Consider the following 15,482-nt stretch of genomic DNA (forward strand, 5'->3'; position numbering starts at 1 on the left):
AAAGATTTGGTGGTGACAGCTGCGGTTTTAGTTCCGGGTCCTCTCTCTTATTCCATTAATTTACATGTCTATTTCTGTGCCACTACTGTAGTGTTTTGGTTATGATAGCTCTATAATTTGAAATTAGGTATTATAATAACTTCAAAATTGTTTACCTTGGCCATTGGGGACTTTTTAATATTTCCCTATGTATTTTGGATTAAGTGTTCTATTTCTGTGAAGAATGTCATCTAGATTTTGATGGGGGTTGTATTGAGTCTGAAGATCACATTTGGTATTATATCTCTTCTATATCATCATCATCATCACCATCATCATTTCAGCCAATCCTTAAGGGACATCTTTCATTTCTCTAGTGACTTAATTTTGTTTTTAATGTCTTAAAATGTCCATTTTAAGACTTTGTTTATTCCTATTTATATTTATTTATCTATTTATGCATACATGTGTGGGTGCACATGCCACAGTGTCCATGTGTAAGTCAGGTAACAACTTTGGGGAATTGGTTTCTCTTTCCACCACGCGTGGGTCTGAGAGATCTCAGGTTGTCAGGCTTCATACATTAAGTGCATTTTTGTTGTTGTGTGATGGGGTGGTTGTGGTGGTGGTGGTGGTGGTGGTGATGGTGTGTGTGTGTGTGTGTGTGTGTGTGATATGTGCTGGTTTGGGATTACTTATTCCTGCATTTCCTTGAGTTTTTAGGGTGGAGTTTTCCTTCTAGTGCCTTCTTTAGGGCTGGATTTGTAGACAGATATTGTTTTGTAGATTTCCCAACTGTGATTGGACACCTTGTTTTCAGCTATTCTCTGCATTTTGACCAGTTGCTTTCTATAATGGCATCTCTCTGCTGGAAAAAAAAAACCTGTAAGTATAAGTATTAAGAATTCAGCTAGGATTAGGAATTATAATGGCATAGGAAAGTGACAGTGCTACATTCTCCTTTAAGATTCATGATCTCACTAGCCACAAAGATGGCAGTAGTACCAGGCATCATTTCCTTCCTGTTGAGTGGTCTTAAGTCTAAATATATAGTTGTCAGCCACTGCCAAGCTATAAGTGCCACTAGTGTATGTTTAAGGATATCTTACTGTGCTGGTCATTGTGGTTCATGATCATCACAGCTGGGTAGGACTACTTATTATTTTCCTCTTCTGGCATCTTGCATAGTGCCTTCAAGCACTATGAGCAGTAGCCCTTTAGGAGGAGGCTTTAAGCATTGTTTTGTTGTACCTTTGACATCTTTATTACAATGTTCTAATAGCAAATGCATAAAGCCTGTTATGTAAACATGAAAAAATAGGGTAACACAACTCTAAAAGGTTAAATACTACTAAACTCAAATACTGAAATTGGTAAAATACCAGATACAGACTTCAGAAGCTTTCTATTAAGTGATTAATGTCCTCAAAAATCATACAAATAAGATGATTTGAATCCAGCACCTAAAAGTCACCAGCAGAGTGAAAAAGCAAACTGGATGAGAAACTTAGCAAAGAAATTGAAAAAACTAAAATGCTGAAAATAAAAGAGAGCCAACCCCTGACACTATTAAAGAAAAAAGGGAAGAAGTGTTAGAGTGGCCTTAAGTTCTCTAGAACCAAAGACAGGTAAAGAAAAGCCAGTTGAAGTTATTAACTCTGTACTTCAAAACTGAAGTCCACCAGAGCCATGAACACTAAAGTAGTTTCCTTTATTTGTGTGTGAGGGGAGCTACCATGGTAGATTAATATAGGCCCCAGAACTGTCTTTGCACCTTTAAAATCTCTAAGTATTAATCAATCTGTTGCAAAGTAGATGTGGGTAACAAGTATTGTGTTGGGTCTTCACAGGAGGCAGAGACTTGAGTTGGGGACTTTAAACTAGTTGGTCATCCTGACATTAATTCTTCTGGATCTTCAAAGCTCTGGAGACTTCAGCAGTTCAGGGTAGGGACATTTGCTCCCAGCCATCAAAGCATGGCTACCTTTCTGTGTGTAATTCATGGTCTGGGCAGGCCTTCCTGGCATCTATGCTTTTCAGCCTACTAACACTGTCCACAAAGACCTTCTGAGTTTGTCCTTTACCTTGGGATTGTAGCAAGTTAAACACAGGCTGACCAGTGATCATACCATTTTCAGGTACCTAAATAGCTCAGTGTTAAACATGTTCTCAAGACGGCATCCACTAGAGATAAAAACAGGATTCCTTGCCACTGCTCATCTGACTAGAAGAGCATTTACTGTCTCATCAAAACCTGCAACTGGATTTAAGGCTTCTAAAGGCTGTAAATGTGTCTTAAGGGTAGGACTCTCAGTCTTCTCACCAGCATCACCTTTCTGATGAGGCGTCTGCTTTCCCTCCCTATACCAGGGAGTAATGATACTGGATACTTAATTTACTTCTCCTCAGCACGTTGCCCACCTTTTCCTACATACTTTAAACTGATCTATCATCACCTTCATGGACTTCCAAAGTTCTCTATTGGATAGCACCCATTTTATTTTTCTTATTCTGACTCTTCACAAAGACACATGCAGGCAACTTCCAGACTTGTCATGTCACCTCAAAGTTCTGCTCATGTCCTTTAACAAATAATATTGGTAAAGAACAAGATGCATCAGATTCAATTGTACACATTGTAAAATATTCTCAGTGATTGTATATATAATATCAATATTTACAAGTTAGAAAGTACACACTGCATTTAGGATAAATTTAAAAGGGCAGAATCAAAGCCCGTTGCTCATAGCAGTGACTTCAACTCTTGCTTATTTGCTTCCTCCCTCCCTCTTCCATTCCCCTCACCTCTCTCTGCTGCTACTGACTTGTTCATATTTTATTTCTAATAAGCTAAGTACACTTAGAAGTTTTGTCTTGGGCTCTCCAGACACTAGAAATTACAATGCTTTAAATTTTTTTCCTGGAGGTTCTAGTCAAATTTAAGAGAATATTTTCCCTGCCCCACCACCCTTAACTCTAATTAGCTTCCTTTCTCTTGTCTCTTTGGTTGGGCTCTCACTAGAAAATAGATCTGCCTCCATTAGCCTGTAGGGCATGATCTTATTCTTAACCAACTCTAACCATGTTAGCTGACCTCAGATTTCCAATTCACTTCATACGTTTCTTGGTAGTTTAGCTTTCAAAGCAATCTTTCAAATTAGCTATATCCTTCTTTACAGACAAGCAAACCAAAGCTCACACTGCTAGTGAACTGCCAGGAATCTTGCATTACACAATCTGCACCTGTTTCAGTATAGCAAGTTATTACCAAGTGACAAAATTCCTCTCAAGCTTGATACTGTAGAAGTGACTTTGGAAATGAGTTACTTCTTGTTTAGGAAGAGATGCTCAAGACAGAGTGTTTAGATTTATAGAAATATGAACAAGTGAAGATCTTTCACACAAGGAAGTGATAGGAAGGTCAGAGAGAGAACCACAGTCCTAAGAGCCAGACTCTGCTGTCATGAACCCAAGAAAAGGCTAGGTCAGCTTGCACATGTTCCCCATCACACAGACCCAACAGAGTTTGAATTATTCCAATGAGGTGTCAGAGTAGAAAACTGAAATGATGAGAATAGTCAAGGTACACATGCTACACAGAGCATGAAAACCCACTTCTTAATTCAGGATACATCTGGATGTATGTGTAAACCTCACCATGCGTATTTAGAAAATGATTGTTCTTACCTGCCCTCTGAAAATTAATTTAGATACTGTAGGATACATTATAATGCCTGGCATGAAGCAGGTGCTTATTAAGTGAAATTCTCTAGTGTGGCAGTGACAGTTTTGAAGACTCAAAACGAAAACAAAGCTAGAATGAAAAAGGCAAGCAAAACTACCTCATACCTCCATGACCTTTCTTACAACAGGCTCTGAACAGACCCGAGGAAGACAGCATCATTGTTTTGAGGAATCACTACATGTGGTGATGAAATGACTATTAAATGCTGACTCTGCATGTTAAGTGTAGACTGAAAGGATATTATTAACCAAGACAGTGACAATGGCAGCAGATTCAGTTTATTGGTGAGGAAGTATTACGCTTCAGTTTGAACATATGAAATATGCATATTTTAGTATGAACATTGAGGTGAAACAACTGAAGAACAGGGAATTTACCTGAAAGCCTAAGAATAACAAGTCCCTTTACGGAGAAAATACTTTACTTCAACAGTCAGTGGAACCACAGACAACCACAAGGAAGTACAAATTATATTTGCCAGAATTATGAGGAGGAATGCCTCCACCAAGGCTCATTCTCTCTGCCTGTTTGGAAATGAAACATTACCTTTGAAGAAACTACCTTCTCCAGCTCACTGCTTCCATTTCAATACAATGATTTTAGGTAGGACTAAAAGGAAAAAACAAACCTTACCTGACGCATCTCACAATAGATTTGCTTCTCTGAAGTTACTTCATTCTCTCAAAGAAAAGTTCTGCCCTCTATCTGCAAACAGGCCTGAACCAATTGTTGGTAGGCTCTACAGTAACTGAATATATGCATATAATCTGATATATTCTCTAAAGATCTAAATTTAAGAAAAAGCTTTCTCTGAGTGCCACCAGGTCTCCCTCTCCAGAGGACATGGTCAAATGTGAGGCACCAGAGTACATGAGAAAGTCATATCCCACTCTCCACTCAACTGTGGAGAATGTTCTGACCGTTGGCTAGATCTGGGTAGGGGTTTAAAGTTTACCACCTGTATTGTCCTTGGCTGGTGCCTTAGTTTGAGTGGGACCCCTACTGATGGACACCTAGGCTGTTTCCATGTTCTGGCTATTATGAATAAGGCTGCTATGAACATGGTTGAGCAGGGGAGGGGAACAAGGGGAAAATGGGAGGGAGGGAAGAATGGGAGGATACAAGGGATGGGATAACCATTGAGATGTAACAAGAATAAATTAATAAAAAAATTAAAAAACAAAAAAGTAAGCTCTCTCATTCATTGACAAATAAGCAGAGCAGAACATTTAACACTCCATCAATGAAGCACTCAATTTGTCAGCTGCCAATAATTGATCAAATATTAAGATCCAAGTTTAGTGTTCATTACTGGAAATCCTTAAGAAGAAAAATCTTTTAGATTTAGGTGTTCTTAGATGCTGGAATTGTTATATTTTATTTTAACACATTCTTGGCACGAGACTTAAGTCTAAACATGAACTTTACTACTGTTTTGTGTACAATTTAAACACACAGCTTGAAGATGTTGTACACTGCATTTTTAGTGATCCTGCATTTTGACAGTGTCCCTGCCACATGAGGAGTCCAGTTGGCATTCCATATTTGACACACTTATGACTGTGTTGGGGCACAGGGTCTGTACTATAACATTGTGCATCACTTTCACCATGGTCACCAGAACTGAGAAGCTGAGTATCACTGAATGAAGAGCGCATCTGCGTATTTGACAAGAATCAAGGCAACAGCACTACCTACAGCCTAAGACCATTACTGGCTCCATTTCTGAAAAGACAACATAGATCAATGTCTAGGGTTCAGTCATGATGGGGAATCTTAGAGCCACCATTTTAAAACACAAATCAACAATATAGTATCAATCTTGAAAGACACACATTAGTTAATTTACTCCACACATAGGTTATAGGCACTAATTTTTACTTTAATATGCAAACTTAAGCGACTATCCCACAATGACTTCTGCTAAAGCTTTCATCAGTAGGATCTTTAACAAAGTTTAGGTATCACAAGTAAATACAGAGAACTACATTTTATGTATGGTGATCTTTGGCACATTTGTCAGTTGAAAAATCTCAAAAGGCAATAAAAATTTCTCAATGTTCTGCACATTCTTTTAATCTTCACATCAAAACATAAGGCCGCAAAAAGGCAAGCTGAAGTTTTAGGATATGTGGAATAGTTTTAATAGAGTTTTACATACAGTACCTTACATATAGAACAGTGTGTTTTTGCAAATTTAAATAATATCTGAATTACAGTGGCATGTATTCTTATCAAAGATAAATTCAAGTTCACTGTCTATCAGTTCTAAGTGCATTTATACAGATTGCCAGAACTGATAAACAGAATGAGGCAAAAAATATTCAAGTGTAATGTCATCAAATAGCTTCCTCTTAACAGTCTTTTCTTCCCCCTTTTAAAAAAATTTCAAAACCTATACATACACTTTTAGTTTTTAAAAACAGTCTGTTAAAAGGTAACATTTTATGTTAACCATCGATTTGTATAGTCTATAGTAATAAAACTAGATATGTGTGATATAAATATGAGTTGACTATATGTACATATGTACGTTGACTCTTTAAACAAGCATACTCACTTACGCATTCCTGTGCATGTAGCACTGGAGGGCACACACAACTCGCACCAGGACTGGCAGACAGTAGGATCTAGGCTCAAAAATCCAGCAAGAGCTGAGTAAGCAACTTAGTTGCCTTTGGTTTCATAGTTCTGTCCATTTGTGATCAAAGCTAATTTTTTAAGTGTATATTTATATTTTAAAATAAAAATTGTCTTTAGAAATGAAGCTTTTCCAGTATTCCGCTACTAGCAGTTAAAAAAAAATCCACAGCCAAAGATTATTTTGATATTTTTGTCACTCCTCATCCCAGCTGAGGTTTATAGTTTTTTTTTCAAAAGGCAAACACCAAGAGTATCCAGGATTAAATGTTTGCTGAAGCCTGGATACTGCCATTCACCTACACAGAGCACATACAACATGTGGTGTACAGGTTTGTATGGGTTAATGGCACTGCGTATGGGGTGGAAGGATTTCTGCAATAGTCAAATCCTCTCTCCAGCAGTATCAACATTTGGCACATTGGGCCCTCTGTAAGCCACTTTGTTTTTAAAGAGCACAATTCCCGTAATAAATTCCAATTATTTGGTGGGTTTCTTAAAATACATTCATAATGAAGTTAGAATTCCACAATTGTTTCCCCCAAAGTGAGACTTCCATTGTCAGTTTTCTGATTAAATACATTCATCACCCAAGAAATAACTCATGATCCTACAGAAGTTTAAATAACCTTAGTTTCTTTGCAGCTGGATCCAACTGCCAGAAGGCAATTCTTAAGAGCAAACTTGTAGAACTCTCCAGAACTTGAATTTCCTAACAGTGTGGTTTTGGCCAAATGCTGGTTTATAAACATGGGTATCTCTTCTAAAACCTATATAAACACACCATAATTCTCTCTACAGTATGTTGAACTTCATGAAAGCAACTATTAGAATCCTGCCAGTTCCATTCCCTTAGTACAGCTTGTATTCTACTCATTGATTCTTGGCATAGATGACATTATCATTTGCAGCTTGCTCACTCATTTTTAATGTTAGCTTCCTTGATAAAGTTGCTCTTCATCATCCTTCCAAGATGTCATATTATTGATGTCAAAATCAGTAAATGACCAAACATTAAGCTTTTACTATCCACTTAGCAATAAAAAAATGAGTCAACTGAAGAAAGACACATTGTCACCGAGTGTTTACCATTGCTATACAGAACAAAGAGTTGCAATTTGTTGTACTTTGCCCATGTCAAGTAAGAGTTGTTTTATGTGGCGTTTAAGTTGGGGCAGTCTTGCAAGGGGATCTGGTGGCTCCAATTCTCCTGTGAAATCCAGCCAGCTTTCCAGAACTAGAAGAGAGGGGAAAAAAAACAAAACACTTCATTAGTATGCCTCCTTCACTCTCTTCTGCAACAGAACATAACAGTTTCCTGTGCCTACTCAAACTTTCTACTAATTTAGATACAAATCATTTTTACTTCATATTCTCCTTTGTGTTATGCACATCTGTTTATGTGCAGCATGTGATTGTCAGAAGACAAATGGGATGTTGTTCCTTAGACACCGTCCACCTTTTATTGGAGACCAGGCCTCTCACTGGCCAGAAATGTTGCCAAGCACCTAAGCTAGCTGGCAAGCAAGTGCCAGGAATCAACTTGCCTCCACTTCCCATTTCATCACTGCTTGGATTATGAGTACATGCCACCACATCTAGCTTCTAGATCCCTGGCTTCTATGGATTTGGAATTAGGTCTTCTTGCAAAGTAAGCGTTTTACCATTGAGCCATCTCCCCAGACCACATCTTCTCCATTAACAAAGGAAACTTGTAGCAGTTTCTCAGTGTCCTTTCCAGGATCACTATTTTATTGAAACATTAAAGAAAATCTATTTATACAAGTGAACTCAAATACTATGTAGAAATCAATTAATCAATTACATGCTCAATTTTCATTGTTTCCTTTAAAAAGCTACTTAAAATATGGAGTTGTCAATATGTATTTTCTTTTCTTCTTTCTTTCTTTTTTTTTTTTGGTTTTTCGAGACAGGATTTCTCTGTGTAGCCTTGGCTGTCCTAGACTCGCTTTGTAGAACCAGGACGGCCTTGAACTTACAGCAATCCGCCTGCCTCTGCCTCACGAGTTCTGGGATTAAAGGCGTGCGCCACCATGCCTGGCTATATTTTCATTTCTTCAAAAATCTACATAAAACAAACTAACTCTATCCAATCAAATTAAAATCAAATGCAAGATGTCTCTGAAATAGATATGCATTTTCTCTCTTAAGGAAAAGAAAAGGCACATGCACAGTACATCTACCTTAGCACAGTGTAATATTTACAGTGAGAGGACTAATGTGGGGAGGCAGGTTGTGGTCTATCAAGTCAGGACAAAATAGTCAAAGCAAAGGAAACATATAGGATTGAGAATCAAGGGATTCAATTTATTCCAGTATCTCAAATATAATATGGGGGTATTTTTTCCTGCCTATTTTTTAATTTCTATGTGATAATAACATTTACAAAACTGTGAAAGAAAACAATTTGAAAATGTGTATGTAAACTTGTTTAACTTGTAGGAGTTAATTCTACTCAACAAATATGAGTCAAAGTAGAAATGAACATGTTTATGAATGTGCTGACTTCAAAGAAAATACTTTTCAAGGAAAGTAGCAAGCACAGGATGTGCTTAATCCTCCTGTAACTTGAGGTGGCAAAGTGGAGTGGTACCACTTGGGGGCCTTCCCTTCTCTGGGAGGAAAGAGAGGGACTGAATGAAAGGAAGGGTGTGGGGGTAGGGCCAGGAAGAGAGGAGGGAAGGGGTTGGGAAAGAAAAAGAAACTAGCAAACACCCCCAAATACTCTATATTGAACGAGGCATATGGGAAGTATTTAATAAATATCATATTAAGAATAAAACAAAATGGACAAGAAACAATTACTAAGGATAATATCCAGCTATCCTGTATTGCGCCTACATCACCCTGCATATGCTAAATACAGTGTAAATGAAGAGACAGAGCTCAGCAGGCAGGCAGTGTATCTGTAGATTGGTCCTACAACTTAGTTCCAAACAGCTTCTTCATAACACCACCACACACAATAACAGTAGCTACACTTGAGCTCTTGGCTACATTACCATCCACTTCTTTTTCTATGAGATCCATTCTGCTGGTGACTTCATTCTGTATGTTTTCTATGTGCGTAAGGAGATTTAGCTGCCACTGAAGATGCGAATCTCCTGGGCCCTCCATGCCCTTTTTATCATTATAAACAAACACTTTATTTCCTGAAGCTGGATTCTTCTCCAAAGGATCAGTGGGAAAAATCAAACAAAACATAATTAAAAAAAAAAAAAAGAAAACACAGAGAATTAGATGAAATGCTACTTCAAAATGAGAATGAAACAGAAAACTCATTATCCTACATAGGTAGGCAAGAGCCAATCTGACTTTGATAAAGTCTTTGGAGAAAGTTCCTGCATACCATCACATTCTATCTGGTGTTATCCCTCCTCAATGCCTTCCAAAGTGTTAACCACAGAAGAAGGTTTTAGTAAAACGTTCTAAGTAAATAAAAACACTAATTCCATTCCATAATTGGAATGACTAGGTTATGTGGACCATTTTCTTTCTCAATTTTAATTGGTAACATAAATGAAGTGAGAGCAAATCAATGATTGGGGGAAAAAAATCAAGTACACTGTCAAAGAATGGTTTAAAAGTCCAGTTAATGGCAAATTGGCCTTTACTGTTGTGTTTACACTGATGAGGTAACAGAAGGTAAGAAATTTTTTAAAACTTCAGAATGCAAACCGTTTAAAACACACATATATAAAACCTGGATTTCGACTTGCCAAAGCTAATTACTTTCAAAGAAGGATATTAATTTTTCAAAATAAATTGCCACAAGTATCATAAAATACAAGCTTTCCAAATTCAGTTATGAACTTGTGGTGATTATTATTTGATGTTTAAAAAAAGAGAGAATATTTAAAAATTACTTTTAAAGTGGCCTTGCTAGTAGAAAACCAATAAAACTTGAGAACTCATTTCAATCTCATCGATAAGCCCAACAGGACACAGGATACTGTATAATGGGACTGATATGCAGACAAATATGCTACAGTGCAATGCTTTCTCCAAACACGTTAAAGGAAGACACATTATGACACCATATATACCCAAATGGTCCCACACATACTCATTTTCAGATACACAATGCAGTTCATTAATTACTGGAGACATCCAAGTGTGTGTACAAACTGAAAACTTTAGGCTATCAGTTGAATAGATTACAAAACTCAATGTTTACATGGATAATATTTTGTGGTGGAGAAAAGAAAAAATAAGTGTTTAAACAGGTATTTAAGGATTAGCAAAGCCCGAGGGCTAGGTGTGTTTAATTCCATCAGCTTGTTTTCTTGTTCTATGGGAACCATTACCTTCTCTGACAATCCACATCCTTTTGCTGAGTACAGAAGATGGCCTTTATCTCCCACATGGAGTTCCCCGTCTTCTTCACAACTACTAGCATCATCATCATCCTCATCCTCATCATCATCCTCATCATCCTCATCATCATCTGAGCTTCTGGGGTCTGTGAGCAACTGGCACTCCTGACTAAAGTTTTGTGGCTTTTGATAGCTGTGCTCACTTGTTATGTAAGTTCCTTCCATTCTCAGAGGTGGTTCTCTGTGGTTCTGTACATATTTCTTTCCCTCTGAGTCAGCCGTGCCCTGATGTGCCACTTTTTTCTCTGCTCCAGCTACTATCAGACCTTGGTCTTTCCTCTTCCCAGAACAAGCCCAGAAACGAAGGTCAGGATGATGTTTATTCCTTAAGATAAGAAGAGAGTTAAATGGCATGTGTTAAGATTATGTGTAAACATGTTTTAGAATCAGAAAAGATGTTAGTTTACACTAGAAATTATTGTGTGCTGGTTACATTTGTGTAAAAACTTAGGTCTCTACACTAGAAGGGACTCAGAAGGCATGTAATTGCAGGTTAATACTTGACCTTTTTATTTCTGCAAAATATTAATGTGTACAATAGGAATAAAAGATTAACTGGTAAAAAAAAATCGAGAAATAGCAGTTCAGGAAAAAAAAAACGGCAGCAAGCTAAAAATTGTAATTCGTAACCATGTGAGAAAAGGTCAGGATCAAAGACAAAGTTGTCCTTTAAGTTGACTCCTCTAGCATTTTATCCAAAATCCAAGTCTTCTCAGCTTTAAAGAAACAATATTCAGAAAATCAACACTGACCTTAATTCCTTTGATTATTAGTGTCACTGTTTGATATATATGTATGTATACATACATATATGTTTCTTCATAGAATTTTTTCACTGTATGGTACATAAACTTCATGTGAACATATCTTATACCCTTTAATCAATCAAAAAGTCATCACTATTCATGAGAAAAAATTACAACTAAACACAAAAAAGCAAGTCTATAGCAATTGTAAATACCATATATGCAGCCTTTTCTACACATACAAAATTATTAAAAATAGGAAAATATGGGCTTGAGAGATGTCTCAGCAGCTAAGAGCACTTTCTGTTCTTCCAGAGGACCCAGCTGGTTTGGTTTTCAGTACCACATCAGGTGGCTCACAACTTGCCAGTAACTTAGTGCCTTCTTCTGGCACACTCTTGACATATATACATACATGTGGGTGCTCACCCAAACACATGAGAATAAATAAGTCTTTTGCTGTTGTTGTTTTAAGAGGAATATACTTGTTTTTCTTTTTATATAAGTAGGACTCACCATACTTTTCCTTTTTCCTAAATAGCACACAGTAGGCATCTTGCCACAATAATACACACAAATTTTATTTATTTAGACTTTAATGGTTAAATGGTATTGACAGTCTAATCTATCCCGTCAGTGCTCTACCAATAGATTTGTGTGAATTTGTAAAATTGCACATAAGTTAGAATACTGCAGTCAGATCAATTTCAAAATAAGGAACTGCAGAATAAAAATTATTTTTATTTTAGCTACTGAACAACTGTCTTCCAAAGATGATTATATATACCCTGACTATTGCCTATGCTTGCTTAGGGTGTTGCATGTTAAATACAAGTTAGATCATGTGTAGGTAACTTTGCAGCACAATACATTCTCCAATAAACAGAGCATGGTTCCATCAGAATTAAGTGCAAGGTTACTCAGAAGGTATGAGTCCTCCCCTAGAGCGGTGGTTCTCAACCTTTTTTAATGCTGTGACCCTTTAATACAGTTACTCATGTTTGTGGTGACCCAAACCATAAGATTATTTGCATTGCTACTTCATAAATGTAATTTTGCCACTGTTATGAATTGTAATATAAATATCTGTGTTTTCTGGTAGTCTTAGGTGACTCCTGTGAGAAAAGGGTGGTTAGACCCATATAGCCTGTGACCCACAGGCTAAGAACCCCTGTTATATAGGCTTGATGATGGTTGCAAATTAATAATTTCCAAATAAAATTCAAGTTAGTTTTCTTCTAGTAATACCCATTTATAATTTCTTAGTTTATAATCTTTTATCTTTTAGACTTGTAGCAATTTAATATCTAGAAAATCATCCCTTAAAAATGTCAATCAAAGAAATCTAGTTCTTTGGCTCCACACTCTGGTGGAATGAATCCTGCCGTGCCCTCTGAGGAATCTGGAGAGGTGGCATAACCCTCTGAAAACCTATGCCTAGAGCTGGGCCTGTGGCACACATTTGTAATCCTAATTTAGGAGGACTTCAAGGCCCAAGGCCTACATAAAAATAATGGTAGTTTTGTTATACATGTAATGCACTAAGAAGAGCAGGCTCAAATCTAGCCAGCAGGCAATGATGGAAAGGCATCTTCTAGAGAAACTAGCTGTAAAAAACCTGGATTTCTAAGAAAGCATATTTCATTTAGAGATTATGCTTTGGTATAGCTGGAAAGATTGGTCAATATACTAAGGAGGGTATGTCAATAAAATTCCTATGATTCAAGGCCTTTGGTGAGAGGCAGCAAGAAGGCATTACAGCATGACAGAGGCTAATGTCTGGCTTCATTAATGTGAATGCTGCTCTTAAGAGTGCAGAATGAACCAAAAGAAGAGAGCCACAGAAACACAAGGGCACAGAAACGTCTCATGTAAAATGAAGCTCCCTGGCTGAGACAACTAAGTAGGCAGAAGAGCAAGTCAAAGGCACAGCAAACTCAGGACTCACAGGAAAGAAATGGGGGAGGGGCTCAGAATGCACATGGGAGACAAACCTTGGGAAGAATGAGCACAACATTCATTTTATATAACATAAAAGGCTCTTTCCTTTATTTTTCAAACAACTCTGATCTGGCTTTAGAAGAATGAATACAAGGCCTCAAAGATATCCAGATCAGTTTGTTACTAGAAGGACCTGGGCTTTCCTTAAGGGAGTATTGTCTGAGGTTATAAAGTACCATGATGCATAGCAGCAAAAAGGATCCAGAATCTGCTGCCTCCTCACCCTTTCTGAGTCCATCTTATGCTGACTGAAGAACACATTCATCTCACATCATTATCACAGAATGAAAATAGACTCAGCCGTAGTCAGCTCTGTGCACAAAACATTAGCTCTAACATCTTTGGAAATAGTAGGATATGAACCAGGTAGACAGAACTTGTTATCCAAAGAGCTTTGTTTTTTCCTTTCCCTGAGACCAAGTTTCTCTGTGTAGCCTTGCCTGTCCTGGTACTCACTATGTAGACCAGGCTGGCTTTGAACTCAAGAGATCTACCTGCCTCTGCCTCCTACGTGCTGGGAGTAAAGGTGTGTGCTACCAGTGCTCAGCATTTTTCTTAACTGTATACTTCTTTTAATAGTCTGTCTTCTAAAGTGCTACTCTGGACCCTCAAAAGACTACCTAATAAACTACGTTACAATCTGTAAAGAAACAGAGCTTTATTTTTAAACCTCCTACCAAATAAAATAATAACTAAAATAGCCTACCTGCATTTGTCTTTGTTGTTGTTGTTGGTTTGTTTTTATATTTGTGGTTAGCTGATATTATGCTTTTAGTTGTTAAAATTTGTATTCAAACTTTTAAGAATGGGACTGCAGAGATGGCTCACTGATTAAGAGCACTTGCTGCTATTGCTGAGGACCTGGGTTCAGTTACAGCACCCACATGGTGGCTTATAACTATGTATAACTCCAGTTCCCAGGAATAACCCCTCTTATTGCCTCTGTAGGTACTACCCCCATGTGTTGTACATACATAAACACAGTCAAAACACTCGTACACAGAGAATAAAAATAGCTTTTAAAACTGTAAAAGGGAGTGTGTTCACTTACTTTAGTATTCCAATCTTCAGCTGTAACCCATGCAGTACTTCAGTCACACCATAGACATCAGCAAGCAGATGATGTGTGGAAACTATCTTTTTGGCATTGAGATGAGAATAATTTTCTTTTAAAAAAGATAACCCATACATTCTTCCGTTATTCAACCACTCCTTATCATAACGATATTTTGCACTCCATCTCTGACCTGCAGATGAGTTGACATTAAAGTCATAAAGGATTCTACTTATTCAGATTCTGCTTTCCACTAATGTTCCTCAGTGAGTAAGACAAGTTTTACCACTAAGACTCCAAACTGCAGTAGATAGTATGCTGAGGAAGGGTGAGATGACAAGCACCCCTCTGCACTTCTGCTGTGCCTGCACATGAGAAGGAATGCCACTGAAGGGTCAATGGCAGGTGATATCTGCCAAGGGAACCCTGATGTACTATTTTCAATTGTATCTACTAAATACCTTTCTCTAAGATGGCTGGCAGAAACCACTGGTTTTTCTTCCACTAATCTCATACCCAGATAAAACAAAGCTGTAGCTGAGCACGTAGGGATCCTGCCTTCATAAATATCATCTCATGAAACCCCACAGTATCCAAGAACTTGATGCTAATATATACTGGATCCTTCCAGTTAGATGCTTCCTGTGTCTGTTTAAATATAAGGTATATGAATAGTTTGAATCAGTCATCTTTCTACAATGTTTAGATAGAATGTATACAATAAATGCAACTGAACAAAGAGTGAAAGTCTATATTTGTTATTGAAGACATACAATGAATAGCAAATGCCTATAAGCAGAAACAAAAGAGTATTTACAGTCACATATCTTTGAATAATTCTCTTATTTGCATGTATGAGGCCAGAGATTATGTTTCTTGATCACTTTTCACTCCAGTTTTTGAGACAGGCTCCTTAATGG

At 37.4% G+C, this 15,482-nt stretch overlaps 1 protein-coding gene across 8 annotated transcripts in view; it reads right to left on the bottom strand.

Moving 5' to 3' along the window:
• Nucleotides 1-4,913: 4,913 nt before the first annotated feature.
• Phf20l1 (PHD finger protein 20 like 1) overlaps nucleotides 4,914-15,482 on the bottom strand; it is a 70,802-nt gene continuing 60,233 nt past the window's right edge. For 5 of the 8 annotated variants that reach the window (XM_051159587.1, XM_051159585.1, XM_051159583.1 and 2 more), the window contains 4 exons: nucleotides 14,560-14,755; nucleotides 10,693-11,086; nucleotides 9,388-9,553; nucleotides 4,914-7,601 (listed from right to left, as the gene is read on the bottom strand). In XM_051159587.1, coding sequence (XP_051015544.1) covers nucleotides 7,459-7,601; nucleotides 9,388-9,553; nucleotides 10,693-11,086; nucleotides 14,560-14,755 — 899 coding nt within the window. In that variant the 3' untranslated portion in view covers nucleotides 4,914-7,458. The remainder of the gene's footprint in view (nucleotides 7,602-9,387; nucleotides 9,554-10,692; nucleotides 11,087-14,559; nucleotides 14,756-15,482) is intronic. The other 3 variants (XM_051159588.1, XM_051159586.1, XM_051159584.1) reach the window with 1 other exon arrangement.

Source organism: Acomys russatus, chromosome 17 (genome assembly GCF_903995435.1).
Source record: "Acomys russatus chromosome 17, mAcoRus1.1, whole genome shotgun sequence".
NCBI lineage: Eukaryota > Metazoa > Chordata > Mammalia > Rodentia > Muridae > Acomys > Acomys russatus.